Raw genomic sequence first — 20,064 nt, 5'->3', positions numbered from 1 at the left:
CAATACTTATCAACATTTTCCTTCCAGCAGCTTCTGTAAAAGCACTAGTAGAAAGACACTTTCAGTGAAATGCTTTTAATAATGCTTCCATTAATGCCAGAGGTTTTCTGGGTTGTAGGTTCAGATGATCTCATTCTGTCACTCAGAATTAGTACAGAGGTATTACATTAGAATATAAATGCTCAGCTTCCAGCTTCTTTAGTTGCCTGCAAAATATTCCTGTTTTGAATCTTTTAATCTTTTCTTTCTAGTCCTTCTACCCATTTTGCTAAGTTTTAGAATCAATATTTGTGCTGCACTTCACTTTTTTTTTACGAAAAAAATTGTTTCTTGCAGTGCAGGACATAGTAATTGTAGTTAAATGTTGAGAATCTATCAGAAAGCATTTTTGAGTATACACAGTAAATTGATTTTTATTCATGTGAACTTCACAACAAAAGCCGGTGTCTGCGTGATTCCACCTTCTAGGTATCCCACTGTTCAGACTATTATGTCAAAAAAACCCCAAACCTCTCAAAAATATCTGTGTGTGCACAAATACAAAACATTAAACAGAACTTGTAAATTTATGTCCACTTGACTTGTCTTATGTCACAACTCAGTCCAGTCTGTTCCTCCCCTTGCTTGGCTGTTCAGGAAAATGAAAGTGGTGGTGGATATTGTGGCACAGAAAATGCCATCTGAAAATGATATTCATGTAGCAAGGAACTATCTTATGAAGATCTTGAGAAGTTCCATGAGGTACAGTACAGACTTTACATGTGCATCCCTTCTCTTTCTTCCCAGTGATTGGATTCCTCCTACCATTTGCCAAGCCCAAACTGTTGCAGAAGCCCTCTTCCCAACCCTGTTTTCCTTATGCTCCAAATGCTGCTTATATTGTGCTAGTTTTCCAGTCTTGTGTTTCCTTGGTAGTGCATCATAAAGAGTAATTGTCTCATAATAGATAAACCTTTTTAGCTGAATTGATGCCTAAGATGTCTGTTGAATTTGCTCAATAGGTATTTGTAGTTTGCTGAGTTGGTGTCAGCACCTTAGAAATTAGCGGTGTGGGGGGAAAAACATTCAATGTTCTGTGCAGCTGAACAGTGGAATGATTTGTTTTCCATACCTGCACACAGGCTCGTAGAACACAAGGACCTTCTGGAGCCCATCATCGCATGGCTGAGCATAATCTCTTGCATTTGTTTGCACTAAGAGTACTGGGGCTTCTCTCCTCTCTGAATAACATGTCCTATCAAGAATGGACAACGTGGTGATGCTCTGCTTCACTGTTTTCTCTTTTGTCATGCTGTGAAGAGTAGGCTTTTGTTTATGGAAACAATTACTTCTTTTTTTAGTGACAGTGAAATTACAGTTTCCCTGTAGAATTATTATTCTCCTTTTGTAATGCTGCATGCAAAGCTTGGAAAGGCAATTCATCATTAATTTCTTCAGATCTTCATGAATGTACTGTGAAAAGCCATGTTCTCAAATTTGACCTGTTTTGAAGATATTGGGTTTACAAGGAGCTTTAGTTTTGGTCTCTAAATCCAGTGGCTGTCTGATAACCCAAATTTATAAAAAGGGGGAATGAGTTAAAAAAAATAGAACTATGTTTAAAGTTCAAATCGAAAATAGGGAACACTTTCTCAGTGTAGCAAATTACTTCTGTGACTCAGACAAATGACTTAACCTTGAAGTAATAAATTTTGTGAATACATAAGTGCATTAAAAAAATCTCAAGAACTAAGGTCCTATAAGCCTTTATTTCAGACTCTGACTTGGAAGGATGGGATTTGTCAAACCTTATACCTCATCTAAATTTTAAATTACACTTCCTCCAGGATGAGCCAAGGAGAAGAGCAGGATGAATTACCTTCAAAGAAGTTCCTGCTTCATTCCCAGGTGAATGACAGGGTCCAGACAAATGGCCTGTACTTGGCATCTGCTCACTAAAACAGAAGTAGCTGGATTCCACCAGGAGGCCTATTTAACCTTGGGGGGGGAAAGAATGCACTTATTTCATGAGTACTGAGAGGTGTTACAAAGAGCAAGTCCTTGGAAGGAAGTGCAAGCTGTTGTTACTAATTCCTGAGTAGAAGGAAGGGGTAGAGGAGTATGGAGCATGGAACAGTTTTGCAGAACAGTTTTTAAGGTGCAAAGCTCTAACAACTTACTGTTGTACTTCTTAGAAGGGATCTCTTCAGTTAAGTGACCGTGTATGCTTGGAGATGATATCCAAGTAAATGTTTGTGGAACTTACATGATTTGCTGAACTGTTTTTGAGATGTATTCTTTAAAAAAACAAATCCAGAAAACCCCAAACCAAACAAAACCCCCCTGCATATCTGGGGTACGAAACATTTCAAGAGCTGAAGCAGAACTTGGCTGGAGTTAAAATGATTAGTTATATCACTATTACTAACTTGTATGAAACAATGTAGATGGCTTTAATCCTTCCTGTCATTAACTCTTTTCTTCCCAGCTTTTCCCATATACACCTACCTACAGTAAAACCTTACCAAAACCCTACTGTTGTCAAGTTGTAAACAAGTCCTAAGTCTCAGTATTAGCTTTAACTATTAAAGCTCTGGATATGTGTCAAGTACTTTAAAATTTATTTATCTGTCTCTGTACTTTGTGAAAAACACCCGCCCACCCCACCCCTAATAAAAAAAAAAAAATTAAAAGCAAACAAACCAAAAAAAAGGGAATAAAAAAAGCTCACCAAAGAAATTACCTAAGCACAGTCCTTGGAGAGTATTGGCATTTCAGTGCATCTCAAGCATTTTAAATAAATGGCGATGTCTTTTCAAACTGGCATGCATGCAGAAAGTTTTGCTGTTGTTTAAAGTCATTATGCTTCTGTCCTATCTGTGAAATCTTTTACTACCAGCCTGGTAGATTTTTTGCTGCATATCACCTTATTGAACTGTTTGCATTAGACTAGTACACTCTACCTCTCTTGTTTTCAGGAGAAATGACCTAGCCTGCAGGCCACACTCCTGGCACGCAACCAAATTTACGGAAAGTCAGCCTGAGACAGCCACGTCACACCTTTCCTCGTCTAATGCCTGCGCCACCTGGCACTCCCACTATCATGCAAGGTGAGTCTCTGCCTAAAGTAACACACATTAAGCTCTAACAATGACACAGTAGTAATGTTTGTCATGTCGTTGAGTGGGTTTTTTTTTAAAAACAACAAATGCAGAATTGTTGTATTGTAGTTCTTTAGTATTGCCTGTGCTTTTAGTGCTTAAAGGGGGAGTTGGGAAGTTTGATGTATGGATGAGTGGATTTCAGAATCAGTATGTGTTACGTGCATATGATTGAAAGGTAAGAAATTATCTTTAAGGGCAATCAAAACGTTCTGTTTCTTGTTCTGCATTTCCTTTCAGTGTCTACTGGTAAAATCCTAAGGCAAAGAAACTATCAAAATAACATTCATAAAGTGAAAGAGGAAAGGGAGAAGAAATTGATAAATACTGTTTCAGACAATTAAAAGGGCTTTTTCTAAAGGGATGGTGTGGAATCTTTTATTGTTGGACTTTAAGATATTATTGGTTTTATTAGTTAAACTGTCTTTCTGTAATCTGATCTTCCCTACACCTGCGATCTTGCTTGTGTAGACAGGTAATAAGACCAATGATTTTCAGTCCCTGTTTAAAGCACCTTAATATTTGTTAGGTCTCATTCAACACTAAGGGAGAAAGGCTAGCACCCATGCAGTTTGAGCTGTGAAACTGTAAACCTTTAGGTCATGTCTGTTTGTTCCTGGTTACAGGTTCTTGTTTATTTCCTGCTCATAGATGACATTCTTTAGCATTTCACAAGGATTTTTTTGGTTGTTGGTTGTGGGGGGGGGGGGGGGGGGGGGGGGGGGTTTTTGGGGGGGGGGGGGGGAGGTGTTGTGGGGTTTTTATTTGGTTGGTTTTTTGTTGGGGTTTTTTTTGTTACTTTTTCCTTCTCGGTTACCACTGCGGCATAGTTACATCGAGCATTACAGAAAATGAGTCTGGTTTACAATCCCAGTTTGGGAAGTAGACTTCTGTTTTCTGTGTTGACTGCTGTACATTCTCCATCATTACTTCTTGATGCTAATTTATTGTGGTGGTCAAAATAAAAGAACATTATTTACATTTTTAGGGTTGTTTTTACATTGTTTCCTTTGGAAGCTTCTTACTATTTTTAAAATCACTTACTGTCTGCCCCTGAAAAAAGTATCAATGTTAACATTAGGCAGAAATGTTTTTAAATGTTTTTTCTAATACTTTATTAGCAGAAGTTTTAGCAAATCCTCGATTATAGTTGCTGCTGGCTTACACTGATTTAAAGTTTGTATTTAAATATCATGTAGATGGGTTGATTTAGATTTATAGATTTGAAGACAGTAGAAGTCCTTTTACATAGAAACAAAATTCAGAAACTTCTAAAAACTTCTGTTGTGTTCCTCATTGCAATGCTATAGCTATAGCTACTATTAATGAGTCTTCTAACTGAGCTGTAAATCAGTATATTCTTCCTGCTCTTCCTGGTGGTTGTCCTTGTGAAAGTAAAATACTACAAGACACGTGTCTCAAGGTGTGATTTGATAGGAGCCAGGTGTGCCCCAGTACTTGGAAAAGAAAAAAAAGATTGGTTCAAGGCCAGTTTGAAATAAGGTTTGGTCAGGAAATTGTGTGTGTAAAAGAAGAGAGGGGGGTAGGAATAGAGCAATCCTCTCCCCTCACATATCAGAAATAGCAGCAATTGCTGGTAGATATGAATATTAATAAAAAGGGCAAATTCTTTCTCATTTTTTCTCAGATGCTGACCAAAGATTTAGTGGCTTTAGCACAGTATAATAGCAGGGTTCCCAGGTCACTGCTATCCTGAACCCCTTGGCTGCCTGTGCTGCCCACTTGAAAGGCGATGTATTTGGGAGATTTGTCAGCCCTGGTGTCTGTTGTCCAAGAAAATTTCAGTGGCAGAGCTGGTTTCAGACTGCGGCTGCTTGAGGGGGGCCCAGCATTCCTAGAGTGGCAGCCCAAGGAATTGGGTATTTTGAGGATCAGACTTGCAGAGGCGGGGTGGTTTGGGCTTGCTGATCTGCAGAAAGAGGTGAGCAGCATCAGGGATTCCCCATTTTCAAAGTACAATTCACAAAACAGAGAAGCACAGAGCTGATCAGGAGGCACAGCAATCAGTAGCTGAAAGCATCAGTATGCAAGGAGATAATGGAAATAGCCTGAGGAGGGAATATTTCTAAGCAAGCATCCCACCCCTGGGCTGTTTCTGGAAGTTCGTGTCCTTCCTTGAGCTAAGCATCTGAGACTGGTATTCACAGCCTAAAATCTCCTCTGAATGTACCTGCCTGCATTTTCTCAGTGAGTGTGAAAATTCACTAAATCACTTGTAAAACATGGAGAGTTCATTTAGGGGGAGAGATGCTTTCGCTCTCTTCCAAGCTGGATATACCTGGATTTTTTGTGTTGATGGAGTGGGGCACAGCTGGCCAAAACAGCCCCCTGAAGTTTGTCCTCACTATCTAGCTAGATGTGAGGTTTAAGTAGGCAATTTGATTTGGTTTGGGTTTGAGGTTTTTTTTGTTGTTGATTGGTTGGTTTTGGTGGTTTGGATTTTTTTGGCAGCCTGATGAATTTGAACCTTGGAGAAGGTGTGTGAAGTTAGAGGAAGACAGACAAACCAGAGGAGCCTGTATATAGGAGAGAGGGTAGTTCTGGAGCCCAGCTCTCCACATCCAGCATTATATGTGGGGGGTTTTTATCATGTGACTTTAATTCAAAAACTGTAAGCTATCTTGGGAGCACTAGGCTAGGTCTAAGTGCCTCTCATGCAAGGCTAGAGAGATAAAACTTGTAACGCTTTTGGTGTCTTCATTTCCCTCTGTGAAGGTCATACCTTAATGACAGGGACACAGACTAAACTAAGACTAAACAGGCCTATCCTAAACTAAGGCCAAGTGCATTTTTCTGGAAGGTGTGTCTATGAACTCTCATAAGTTGTTGAAAGTTTAAACCCTGCATTTTCTTCCAGTAGGATATACTATAATAGAGGACCCTACAGGCTTTGTTTTTTCGGTGCCCTTGGCTGTGCAGTTGCAGCCAACAACCTATTTTACTTCGTTCTTGCCTTACTGGTGTGGCTGTGAGGCAAGTATGCTTTGAGAAGGTTTTGGGGCAGTTGGGGTCAGGTACATCTGATTTGTTAATCCCATGCAGTTGAATGTGGTCTAATTTACTGAGATGTTGTTATTGCTGTAAGGACCCAGAAGCAGAAACTCATGCCCTGGGTTGGGAGGGATGCTTATTGGCCAAAGTGGCCAAGGATGGTGTTTGTAGATTATTTCTGGATTTCACTTGCCAAACTTCGACCAGCAGTGTGAATCCACAATGCTCTTGTGAATCCACTCTAAAAAAGCTGTTGAGAGAAGGGTATCCTGGGATACCAGGCTCAGGCAGAGAATTGGCTTTTTGACTTCCATGTCAGGATTCATAGGAGGATTGCCCTGCAGGAGGACATGCTTTGCAGTAACATGCCATCAGAAATCCGCCTGTCCTTCCTTTAAAGTATTTGTTGCATCTGCTGGATTTCCATTAGGCATTTTCTAGCAGGGCTTTGACCTATTATGCTGATGATCTCTGCTGCACATGTGATACCAGCAGATTTACATGAGACCCGTAATTTGTAAATTGAGTCTTTCCTGCACAAGTGTTATCTTTATTTTAATCAATGCCAAGTACCTGGTTGTATTTTATGATCCTAAGGGTCTTTTTCAACTTTAACAGTTCTATAATCTCCTTAGTGCTGAAGAAGGTGGAAAAATATCAACAATTCTTAGTAATATCTGGCTTGCATTATTCATTGGCAAAGGAAATCCTAGTAATGACCAAGATACTTTTTGCATGAAATACTGTATCAACCTAAGATGACATTTAAGACCTTTTCAGGGATTCAGCTAGATGTTTTAAATGCTGAAAATAAATTAAGGAAAAAACAAAAAACCCTGCAAGAGGAGGCCAATGCTAGTGTATTTTGTTAATAAAATGCTTTTAGAATATAAGCATAAAGTATATCTTCTCTTATTTCATATATATTGGGTTTGACCACATTATATTAAAAAAAAATTTAAAAGGCTGTAGTAATAGAGGGGGAAAGCAATTCTCCTGTTAGTACTGAATTCCAAAGAACTGTTGAGTTGACCTTTGCAATATTTTTGACAGAAGAAAATATCTATATAACTCTGTATTTTTTATGTGGACTAATCTAATTTCATTGCTAGCTTTCACAGACTTCTTTACTGCACAGAATTTGATGGATGCTTCATGTAATTATAGCTGTAGGGAAGTAGAATAATTCTGGGAATTTTGACCAAGGGGCTTTGCATGCAAGGGCGAGAATTTGAATTTGGTACATAAAAGCAGGAGGAGCTGCCACTGAAGTTCAAACAGGGAGATGTGATGAGAATAATTGGGAAGACGGTTGTCTCAGCATCAATGTGTTGGGTTGATGGGAGATGGATGCTGTGAGAGAGAAAAGAAATGAAAGAAAATGGAAAACTTGTTGGGTAGGAAAGTATGAGAAGCAGCAAGATTTTGGAATAGTGTCCTTGGTAAAAGACCCAGAGAAAATACAGTGTCAAAGATGATGTTTCTATAGATGAAAGAGTAGCAGGGAGAAACTGGTGGCAGTAAGGGTTCTTGAAGGAAGGTCAGAAGTATAAGGTTGGCCATGCAGAGTTTATGTTGCTCTAGCATCTTCTCCTGAAGTTTTCCTGTCGGTGTTGTGGAACTGGGTGGAATTGAATGACATTGTTGTAAGGGTGTCCACCTGAGACTGGTTTGAAACCACACTGATAAGGTGCATGTGCAGGCTCACAACTGGAGTGGTGCTGGTTGAGACAAATGTATTTAGTGAACCTCTGCTTAAAAGTTAGAATGTCAAATGAACAGGCAGATTTGGATTTAACTTTATGGGAATAACTTTTTAACAAGGGAATAACTTTATGGGCTGAAGACATTTAGAGTGACATTTACAGAGATGAAGAGGGAAGTACATTAATAGCTGGAAGAATTGGGGTGACTGGAAAATAAGCTGGAAAATAAGTTGGTGTTTGTCCTGGGAAAGAGGGAGCTAATGGAGCTCAAACTATACTTTTTAAAAGCAAAGTCAGCAAAATCAACATGTTGCAGAGGGAGAGGGAAACCTTCAAGAAGATAAATGCATATTACTTACTAGTGAACTTACATAGGGAAGTTGAGTTAGTTACTAAGGTTTCAAGCACTGAATCAGTGACAGAGTATAAAGTTGAAGCCCTGACTTTTTGTTCAAACTTTCAGTTTTATTAGATTGTTTATCCTTAACTCCTGTGCAGATGGATCGTAACCAATGTTATTAAAATAGGTGACTATATATTTGTGACATTTTTTGACTGGTTTATTTACTTTGATGCTTTTTTTCATTTCCTACAGTAGTTGTTCTTCTCATGACCTGTCAAACTCGTGGGATCAGTCAAGTCTATATCGCACTTCTGACCAATTCAGCTCTTTGGGAAGTATGGACAGCTGGGACCACACTCCACAAGTAGCCCAGTATGGAAGACTTTCTTCTGCAAGGTCTAATAGTAGCATTGATCATCTAGGGAGCCAGAGTAAGCGGGATTCAGCCTATGGGTCTTTCTCCACGAGTTCTAGCACCCCTGACCACACTCTGTCCAATGCAGACACTTCTTCGACAGAGAACATGCTATACAAAGTGGGCCACTGGGAGACTGCTAAGCATGGAAGCAAGTCTGGCCAGTTTTTGAATGACAGCAGTGGAATAGAGGACAAACCTGGGTATTTGCCAGCTCCCATTCAATATGAGAACAACAAAAGTCCTAGAATAGAGGAACACCCAGATAGCAAGCTCACTAGCTCTGGAAGATCCAGTTTTGGACCTGTCTGGTATGTTCCTGATAAGAAGAAGTCTTCATCTCCTCCTCCCCCACCCCCACCTCTTCGTAGTGACAGCTTTGCTGCTATCAAAGGCCATGAGAAAGCCCATGGCCCTATGTACTCAGAGGGTGCCAGCACGCAGCACTTTACAGCCCTGAACCGATCTCAGCCCAGGAATGACTGGAGCTTGGAAACTGTGGAGCAGCAGCGGCGGCTCTCCAGAGCATGTGACAGGAGGATCAGCAGCTCAAATTATAAGTCTGATCTTAGTTCAGAACATACTTTTTCTTCAACTGGTGAAAGGTACAGTAGTAATGCAGGACCTGTGAACAGACTGCAGTCATCCTTGTCCAGCACCGACGTTCGGTTTGCACAGCCTGCTTACACTTACCACCACCAGCACCAGTACAGCGATGAGAGCACTTTTTATCACAGTGCGAGAATCTTAGCTGCACCTAAAGATCAGCAACATTATCTGTCCTACAGTGGCATTCAGGAGTTATCTACAGATCATTTTCATGGCTACAGTCCAAACCAAGCCAGCCTGCTCAACACTGCCTCTTTGAACAGTGCTGCTGAACAGAAGGTGGACAACACTGGACAGAGTCGATATTATTGTGTGACGGCAAAACATCCTGCTCAGGGAAGCTCAAAGCCAGTACAACTCAAGGATGACAGTTGGAAACCTGCAGTGGGAACTGATGTATCGCTTGGACCTCATGAAAATCCTGCAGTTATCACAATGGCCCAAACCCCAAAATACTATCTACCTCAACAATCTATTGAATCTTCACTGAAAAGGTGTGAGAACAGTAGTCATTACCCAATGGACAGAGAGCGGGATGTAATAGAAGAAGCTAAAAAACCCAATCATACTGAAAAGTCTGGACAAAAGAAAAACTGTGAGAGCAGCTTTGAGGAAAGTGAAACTAGGCCTGGTCAGCAGGAGTATGTAAAGAGTTGTGTCCTTACCACTGAAAACAGATCTGCTCAGAAAGATTTTAGGTGGGGTAAAGATGAGAGTAGCAAGATTTCTCCTCAGAAGACCCCAATGTTGCACTCTTTAGCTCAGGAAGGGAAAAAGCAGGCTGACAACAACCCAGAAGTGGTAACAGAACGACAGGCTCCATTTGACACTCACTTGTCTAAACAGGCACGAAGGAGTGATCGTTTTGCGACAACCCTGAGAAATGAGATCCAAATGAGAAGAGCAAAGCTGCAGAAAAGTAGAAGTACTGCCACGTTAGTAGGGTCATCTGAAGCGGAGGAGTGCAATGAGACCTGGAAACCAGATTCAGCAGGGAATGTCACCACCTCCCCAGACACAAACTTTACCAGCACCTACAAAGATCACCTTAAGGAAGCTCAGGCCAGGGTTCTGAGGGCGACATCCTTCAAACGTCGGGACTTGGAGCCCAGCCCTGCTGAATATCTCCCCCGGTCACCTGAGCGGAAAACTGGTAGTCACAACTCTTCGTTATTGGCTTTGGTTTCTGAAGATGTGTCTGGATTCTTTGAGGCTACACAAGCTAAACCGAACCCTTCAGGGAGTGGCACTCATCATGTTTCTCGCATTGGAGCCAGGAAGAGGTTCACAACAGAGCAAAAGCTGAAGTCTTACTCTGAACCAGAGAAGATGAATGAGGTGGGGATGTCAGAGGATGAGTGCCATGCTCATTGTCGTCCAGATATACCAGAAGAAGCCCTGGGCTCATTTGCAGACAGGTGGAAATTTTTTGAAGAAACAAGTAAACCTGCATTTAGAAAATCATCACAGAAACTTGTTCCCCATGGTCTAGCAGAGGGACAGCCTGAGAGGAAAACTCGTGGTGGACAAGAGGGAGAGGAGTTGTGGTATGAGAGAAGGGGTTGGGTGGCCTCTGCTGGACTTGAAACTGCTCATGCTTCAAAAGATAGTATTCACCACAGCAGCAGCAATAAGGCTGCTGATAGGATTGTGAAATCTGCACAGCCACAGCGCCTGGGAACCTTTGCCGAGTATGAGGCATCATGGAAGGAGCAGCGGAAGCCAATAGAACCAAGGAACTCAGGAAGGTACCATTCAGCTGATAACATCCTTGATGCAGGCCATGAGCAACATGGGAAATCCCAATACACCCATGAGAGGTCTAGATCATCCCCTTCCACTGATTTCTACAAACAGGTACAAGTGTCTTTTGCATTATCCTTTAAATTGCCTAAGGCGGTGGGGGACAGGAGAGGAGTAGAGGGGGGAAGAGAATTTTTATGAAAATTTCCAGTTTAGGAATACAATGTAATAAGGGGTTTGCCTTTGGTCAGTAAAGGAATAAATTTTATGGGTAGCTCTCATAAGTAAAATGAGGAAGATCAAATATTTTACTGCACAAGAGCAATTGGATCAAGTAATTTCTTGTATGTTGTAGCCAGAAGGAAGAAAACAATGTGGTTGATTCGATAATATCCTTTTTTTTACAGTAGAGATGTAGGAGGATCAAAGCAATCTTCACCCATAGTTATTTTTTCGTTGGTGTAGTTGACTTCCCCATTTTAAGGTTTTCAGTTCTCTGAAACTATGAAGAAAAATGTTGCAAAGGGAAATAATATGTACTTTTGTCCAATTTTGTTAATGGTCTAATAGTTTCCATGGATTTCCTCTTCTAAATTTGCTTGCTGCAAAAGCTACATAGGATAAAACGTCTGTCTAATAAAGTTTAGAGATTATAAATATGCCTGTTAATGGTAAAGCTACACTACAGCAACAAATGAAACTTCTTAGTGTTTTGTTTTATGTCAGTTTGCTTGATTTAAGATGTATACATTTATTCCTTAGAGAGTTGCCAAATGTCTGTTCAACTTGCAAGTAAATATTAAGTTAATTTTTAACTGAGCAGGCCAGGGAATGGTTGGCAGGTGGCACTGCAAGTAAACAGAGAAACCAAGTTTCTTTAGTTCTCTGTTAAAAGATGTTGTTCAAGCTGCTACAAGATTGTCTGATACCTCTAAGGAGTCAGAGTGTGTTCGACTTGTGTTGAACTTTGCCTTATGCAAGAAAAGACTAGAAGCAATGCAGTCATGTATATTATTTTTTCCTCATTTTTTTCCCTGTTGCTAAAAACATTTCATGCATACACACATCACCTGTGTGTGCGTGTAGACATGGAGTAGAATGAGAATATCTTAAGAAGAAACAAAAATGTTGATCTCTAAAAGTTGTGAGCTGTCTTTCTGTAAGTTTTTTGTGTCTTTAAGTTTTGCAAAAGTTATTTTTGAACTCTATGTGCAGACTTAATTATGCAGATAATTTATTAGGGTAGAGATTCCAACCACTGAAAATATTCACCTGGAAGTTATTTTGAAAATTAAATTCACTAAATTATTAAATAATTGCCTACCCAGCAGAAAAATCATATCATCTATTCCTTGTATGCATTTCTGGTTTATTAGTCAGTGCCTTTAAGTTCAGTATAGGCCTCCTGGGGCAAAAAGCAGACACCTGTTTAGGCACCTGGAAAATATGGTGGTAAGTGCATTGAAGATACTTACAACAGACTGAAGTAAATAAAGATGTTGTTTTGCATATATGATTCAGATTATTCCATTGCTAATGCGCAGTTAAATTTCCTGTAGGTTCAGTGTTTGTAATGCAAAGCTATGCTTTGGGTGGGGTTGTTTGAAGATAGTGAGATAATAACATTCTGGAACAGCAATGTTGTGTGTTTTACTGAGAAACTAAAGTACATGCGCGGGGATCCAAAAGCTGGTGCGTACTTGCATCTTCTAAAATGTGAGCAGCTCTTCTGTAACTTCTTTCCCTCTTTGTTTTTATTTTTTTGTCTTTGCCAAATGGAAGTTGCAAAAATTTATATAAATGTTCAGCTCTTCTGTAGATCAGCAGAGCAGTAACCTGAGCACAGCCAGGTTGGGAGTGCTGTGCAAGAGGTCACAGAGCATACTGAACTGCTTAAAACCAAACAAGCTTCAAACATGCTGTGCTGTTGACTTCATGTATATTCAAACAGAGCAAACCCACAAATAAGAGGTTCCATAATCATAGATTTTTCAAGAGTCTGAAACACGATGACTTGGTCTCTTACTTGTACTATAAACCACTTCTAGGAAGTTTCAGTTGAACTAAGGAGGCAAGCAGAGGATTTAAAGGAAGATGGGGAGTGTATTTTCTCTAAAGTCAACAAACTGGATGAAAGGAACTGCACTGTAAGGTGAGTATTTCTTAATTTCTGTCTTTAAAATATGTATTTTTGACAACTCTGATCTGATCTTTTCCTGGCCCAAACTGGAAGTTTTGCTGTGATGATTTCAGAGTTTCTGCAATGCCTTTTCCCCTTGTTTCACTCCTTCTCCCCACATACTTCAATGTGCATGATAGAATTAATGTTGGGACCAAATTTCTGGGGACTGTAGTGTGAGCTTGAAGAAATTGTCGAGTGCTGAGCATATTACAGTTTGTTCAGAGGTAGATGATTCTTGTGTGCATGAAAGAATAGTTGCAGGTTTTGTGGGGAATGGCTTGAGGTTTCCTAAAAGAATTTTCCTGTATTATCCTTGGCAAAGACAGCATGGTACTGTAACACAGTAGTGCTGTAAGCTGGACTTTTCTTGTGCCTTTACAAAATACAGTACATGAATAGAAGCCGCTAAAATTTGTTTTCCCATTTGATCGGCTCCAATTTTCTCTGTTACTTTGTCTTTAATTAAAACTGTACAGTGTTTTCAGACCCTTTTCAAATGTGGGAGCTGTATGTACAATGTAGTTAAAATCCTTTAAATGACTACCATATAGGGGGTTGCCCCCCTCCTGGCCCTTTGTGGTGTAAGCAGTGATTTCAGCAATCGCTGATGCTGCGGCTGCTGGAGTGGCGTGTGGCAGCTGAGCTGAGGTTGTGCACACACTGCTGTCACCAGCTCTGACAGCTCCGAGTTTTGTAACAGAAAGAACACAAGTATAGGAAAAAGAACTTCTGTGGGCTTTCCTTGGTTCTGGAAGTGGCATTAATCTCTCAAGGGGAGAGGAAATTATGAACTGTAGCAAACACAAACTGTAATCGTGACTGTAAAATCTTGTAAAAAAATTAGTATTTATTTGTGGGTTTATACGATTGAATTTTGCATTGCTTGTGGCTCAGACGAAGAGACCATCTGCTAGTTTTTCTAATTTTTTTGTAGCCCTTTGTACTTCCCATAGTGATTTCAAAATGAATAGCCCAGGAGGGTGTGAATGTGTGCGCACGCGTGTGGAGGGCGATGGGCTGGAGGGAGGGGGAGGTGGCAGCACAACCAGCCGGGAGCAGACAAGCTGCTGTAGGCAGGCAGCATCTCTTGACAAGTAAAATGATTTCCCTCCGCCGGTGCTGAAGCCGAGTCACAAAAGCATGCGAATAATACTCCTACGCCAGCATTTTAGCAGTGTTTGTGCAGCACAATTTTTGCTTTATGATCACAGAATCCATGAAAATCACATGACTGGGCACCAGGTGCAACAACTTTTTTTTTTTTAAATTGTATTTTGACATACAGTTTCAGATGTAGTATTTGGCCATTTTACCGCAGTAGAGGAGGTTTTGTAAAATGGTCTCTCTCACAGTCTTTCCCTCAACACTGATATGCAGAGGGTTGTTATGCCTTCTGTCTTCAAAAAGCCAAGAAAATAGAATCCCTCATTTGGGCATTTAATTCCCGTGTTGTGAACTACCACCGTGTGATGATAAATGGCTACCCTATAGGAAAGAATATACATTTCCATGTGTTCCTTTTTTAACAAGGCATTCTTGTGCTCAGAAGGAACCAGACTCAGGATGACGTGAATTGATTTTATGATTTTTGAGCTGCCCTAAAGGCATTTAGTTTTCTATTTTTAGAAGCTAGCAATCTGCAAATGGCTAGAAAATCTATCTAATTCATGGTATATTCTAGAACTTGAATAGTAACCAAGCCTAAGGTCTTCTCTGTAGTCATATTTAATATTTTCCTTTAAAGTCTGGGTTTGGAATAAATTGCTGGCAGCTGTTACTTTGTACTACTGAGGCCTGTGTGCTATGGTTGCCCTTGTACTACCAAAACCAGTGTGACCACGCTGGACATGGGAGCGACCCTTCAGCATTTGTGGGGGTTAGATGTGCAGGGGTTGAGTTGATGAAGATTATTTATGAACCTCCCTCATCTTTGAGCTCTGTTTTTCCTCTCTGAGGTTATTGAGTGCTTTCCAATGGATTCAGGTTGTTTCATCTCCCTTTTTAGAAGAGCTGCAACATGTTCTTCTGAACTACAGTATTTAATAGTTTAGGGTATTATTTTTATAGGAAGAAGAAGTACTGGTCCATTGCAGCCATTATCATCTCCCATGCAAAAACCAAAACACTCTTGTTATGAACTTGCAGGGATACCACCAGTCATCTAACATGAGATGAGTATTTTTATACTGAGGTTTGATGTGACTCTCTGTATGTTCTTAACTTTAGGATGGCTTAAAAGCATTATACTATTCTGCTGATCTGTAAAACAAAAATTAGTGCTTTTTTACTTTTAATGATGCTACTCTTTCTATTTCAAATTAGTTAGAAAAGCTTACCTTTTTACAGATGTAAAGTCTGTGCTTCTTTAAACATGTCTCTCTTTCTGCATTTGTAAAATGACTTTTACTGGTTACAGAAGTCTTCACAATTTCTTAACTGACACAGACATTCAAAAGGAAAAGACGAAAATGTGTGCTCTGACCAGTAGCCTCTGGCTTCCAGCAGTATGACATGCACATGTAAAAGTCATTCTGCATCAAAAGAATCGTGCTTTATGATCTAATTCTTAAGATTGCCATCTATGAGTAGAGATGTTTACAGTAGTTGATTTTGTTTAGCTTCTAAGAACATTTGACTTCTACCTCTATTAATTTGTCCCTGTGATGTCTGTTAAAGTTACATAATTTCAAAAAGTGAAAAAGGATATATAAGATCACAGGTCACAGAAAGTATTTCAGCATTTAATAGGTGTCAAGTCCAAGAGCGTGTGCATGTCAAATGTAGGACCATGGCATGACTCAACTCTAATTAAACACTGCAAAATGTTTCTTTCAGTTCTTTCATACCTTAGTAGTTACTCCTTTTCGAGTTGAGTTCTTGAAGGCAGAGGAACAGCCTTTACCCTACAAAACCAAAACAAAATAAATTCTTAATGCCTAAGTTGACCTAAATGCCCAAGTGTAATATTCTAGGAAAATGACAAGCCAGAAACAGGAGCCTATGGAGAGATTCCCAAGTTCTTTATTAGGCTCTTCATAAGGAAACTGAATTTTCAAGACCTGGTGAATATCTAGGCTTCCTGCTTACCAGGTGGTGCAGCAGCAAATTATTGTGAAAGGAAGAAAGAGGACCTTCAGCAACGCAGCAGCATGAATGATCTTATGTCTTCTGAATCGAGCCAAATGGAAAAGAATTTACAAATGGCTAATAGTCCATTTATGTTGTATTTATATATATCATGCATATATGGATGTTTGTGTGTATGTATATACACCCACATAAAATATACATGCATGTTTTGATAGTTATTTCTCTTAGTTTTTTCTCGTTTGTTACCATTGTAGGGGTCAGGGCTACATATCTATGAGGACTAATTAGCAGTGGGGAAAAACTGCCCAACAATCCACAATACACACTTGGACAAATTAGTTTCTCATGTTTACAATGATAGATGGTGTAAAATAGACATTTGAAAATAAATTAGAGATTGGAAATATTCTTAGGAACTACACAGTTTTTCATAACTCCAGTAGCTTTAAATTCTGTATTTTGGTTGTTTTTTTTTGTTTTTTCCACTGTAGTGTCAAATTAATATAGTACCAATGTACAGTGTTAGTATCAGCTTAACTGGGAACTTAGCTACTGAAATGCAAGACTTGAAGGGTTGGGGGTTTTATATGTAGCAAAAAGGCCATTTGCTTAAATAGTTAATCAGAACTCTGCTTGCAGGCATTCTGTTACACAGCTATTTTAAACTTGTCTTCTTTATTTAGAATTATAGAATCCTAGAATGGTTCAGGTTGAAAGGGACCTTAGAGATTATCTAGTTCCAACCCTCCTGACATGGGCAGGGGACCTTCCACTAGTCCAGGGTACTCAGAGCCCCATCCAACCTGGTCTTTGACACCTGCAACCTCTCTGGATAACCTGTTCCAGTGTCTCACTACTCTCACAGTACAGAATTTCTTTCTAATTTCTAATCTAAACCTGCCCTCCTTCAGCTTAAGGCCATACCCCCTTGTCCTATCTCTACATAGCCTTGTGAAAAGTCTCTCTCCAGTGTTCTTGTAGCCCCCTTTACGTAGCAAAAGGCTACTGTAAGGTCCTCCTGAGCCTTCTCTTTTCCAGGCTGAACAGTCCCAGCTCTCTGAGCCTGTCCTCAATGGAAAGGTGTTCCAGCCCTCTGATGAACTTAGTGGCCCTCCTCTGGACTCATTCCAACGGGTCCATGTCTTTCTTCTGTTGAGGACCCTGGAGCCGGATGCAGAAATCAAGATAGATTTTCACAAAAGCAGAGTAGATGGGAAGAATCCCCTCCCTTACCCTGCTGGCCACGCTGCTGGTGATGCAGCCCAGGGCACGTTTGGCTTCCTGGGCTGGGAGTGCACATTGCAGAACCATTATTGAGCTTTTCATCCACAAACACCCCCAAGTCTTTCTCTCCAGGGCTAGTCTTGATCCATTCTCAACTTGTACTTGTGCTTGGGATTGCCCTGACTCAGGTGCATGACCTGGCACTTGGCCTTGTTGAACTTCATGAGGTTACTTTACTCATTTATGTCATTTACTTTATATACATTGTTACAGTCAAATTGAGAAGTTCTTCTGGAATGAACATTGCTAGGCAAGTATGTCTCAGTCATTGCAGGACTTAACAAAGACATTGCCAGAACTATGTAAGGAAAATGTTTTCACCCTCTTCCCTTTTCCTCATGAGGAAGAAATAGTATGATCTTGTGCAACTGCTTCTTTAGAAATCAGTGAAAAAATTACTTTGGCAAACATTTCATGCATTTGTTAACGACCTTCAATATTTTATGTTGCAAAAAAAGTCTAAATTCTCTACACTTCACCTACAACTGATGTAATTTTTCACATTAATTCTTCTAGAGCAAATAAATATCAGCTTGTTAAGTATGAAATGACCTAACAAGTACTATTTTGTAGAAAATAAATTATAAAAATGCATAATTTTTTTTAGCTAATGTGCAGTGTACTGTCACTTTCTATGTTCATTTTATTCAAGAGCTTTTAAAGTGATGTGTTCTCTTTTAAATCAGTTTTAGTAAAATAAGGACTATTTAAATGTTTAAGTGCTCTTGTTTGAGGAAGGTTAGTTATTGAGTTAAAGGGAGAAGAAAACATGCTTTTTGTGTAGCCAGAACATACCAGTTTGATTGAAGTAATGCTTCAGATATCTGAATTGCTAACAGTAATGAATTTGCATGTGAAAATGTCTTCTTGCATAAAGTTGGAAATAAAAAAAAAATTAAAAATCATAGTTTTCCCTTTCCAGTAAGTTGTGTGCAGCTATTTGTTGTCATCTGAAGGAAGTGCAGAAGAGCCAATGTCGATGCTCACAGACTCTTAGCTATTAATAAAGGCTTCAAGTATGTGAGCTCCTGAAGCCCTTTTTGTTTACATTAGAATCAGAGAGTGGCTTGGGTCAGAAGGGACCTTAAAGACCAATGTAGTTCCAACTCCCCTGCCATGGACAAGAATATCTTCCACTAGATCTTCCACTTCCAAAGGCCTATCCAACCTGATCTTGACACTTCTGGGGATGGGGCATCAACAGCTTCTCTGGGCAATCTGTACCTGTACCTCACCACCCTCACAGTAAAAAATTTCTTCCTAAAATCTATTCTAAATCTCTCCTTTCTCAGTTTAAAGCCATTACTCCTTGTCCTATGACTACACACCCTTGTAAAAAGTCCCTCTCCACGTTTGTTGTAGGCCCCCTTTAGGTACTGGAAGGCTGCAATAAGGTCTCCATGAGCCTTCTCTTCTCCAGGCTGAACAATCCCAACTCTCTCATCCTGTCTTCATAGGAGAGGTGTTCCTGGCCCTCCTCTGGATGTGTTCCAGCAGGTCCAACATTTCTTTATTATGAGATAAGGATTATTAAGGCATCTTTCAGACCAGTTTTTTTTCCAGTTATGTCATTGTATGTGTCATCTGGCAATGATGCAATACAATCTGGGCTATTACAAAGTTTCTATTCTGAAAATGGGAAAATACTACTGTGGCCCTTCCTATGCATACAGAGGAGAGAGAGTCTAACAGCATCTGTTCATATATGAGAAGTACCCTGTCAGCTTTCATCTTCCTTAGATTTCTGTGAGTACTTGTAAATAGTTCAAGTTTCATTACCATGAACCACTATGTCTTTCCAGTTTTAGCTCAATGTGACTGACTAATAACAGATAGTTAAATAAATATCATGCTTTGAGACAGTGTAACATTGAATCACTGGTACATGATGGAAGTTGGTGGATGTTGATGCTTAAGAACACAGGCCAAAGGTCTGCCTAGGCAGGTTTTCTTTTTGTGACTGAACCAGAAGGAGATGCTTGGGGAACATAAAACCATAAAACCAGGGCAAAGGAGGAGCCATACTGCTGGGTGTCTTGTCCAGCCTCTGTTAGTCTGTCCATCTTTCAGCTTTAGGGGCGTTGGTTGCTTTTGGTTTTTTTTACTGCTGTGAAGTACAGGGATATGTTCATAGAACAGTTGGTGAAATTCAGCTTTTCCTTCCTGCATAGCAGTAATTTCACTTATACAGCATTGTATCTGTGGGTGAAGTACAGGAAAAGCTGTCCTATGTGTTACTTTGCATTTATTAAATCTGAATTTCATCTGTTGTTTTATGGCCTATTTGTTCAATGATAGGAACTCTTAGTTTTGTGTCTTTTATTACTCAGAATAATTTTCTCATAGCAGCAACTCTTTCCACCTTGTTTTTCACCCCTTTTGTAAATTGTCTGGATCTAACCAGTTCTGTGAATGATGTGATGAGGCATATGAGGACTTTATCTCACGACAGTGAAATTTTTAAAAATCTCTGATGAGGAAAAATTTTAATTTTCTTTTATAGAATCATCTAAAAATCTGAAGTCTCTGTCATCTAGATC

General features: G+C 39.8%; 1 protein-coding gene across 1 annotated transcript in view; it reads left to right on the top strand.

The window, feature by feature from the left end:
* The window catches only part of SHROOM2 (shroom family member 2), a 122,811-nt gene that overhangs the window by 73,595 nt on the left and 29,152 nt on the right, over nt 1-20,064 (top strand). The window contains 3 exon segments of the mRNA XM_029964789.1: nt 2,958-3,089; nt 8,457-11,082; nt 13,017-13,120. Coding sequence (XP_029820649.1) covers nt 2,958-3,089; nt 8,457-11,082; nt 13,017-13,120 — 2,862 coding nt within the window.

The sequence above is a fragment of the Manacus vitellinus genome, unplaced genomic scaffold (genome assembly GCF_001715985.3).
Source record: "Manacus vitellinus isolate BGI_N305 unplaced genomic scaffold, ASM171598v3 scaffold_7_pilon, whole genome shotgun sequence".
Lineage (NCBI taxonomy): Eukaryota > Metazoa > Chordata > Aves > Passeriformes > Pipridae > Manacus > Manacus vitellinus.
The sequence above is the reverse complement of the archived record's forward strand: the minus strand, read 5'-3'. Positions and strand labels throughout refer to the sequence as shown.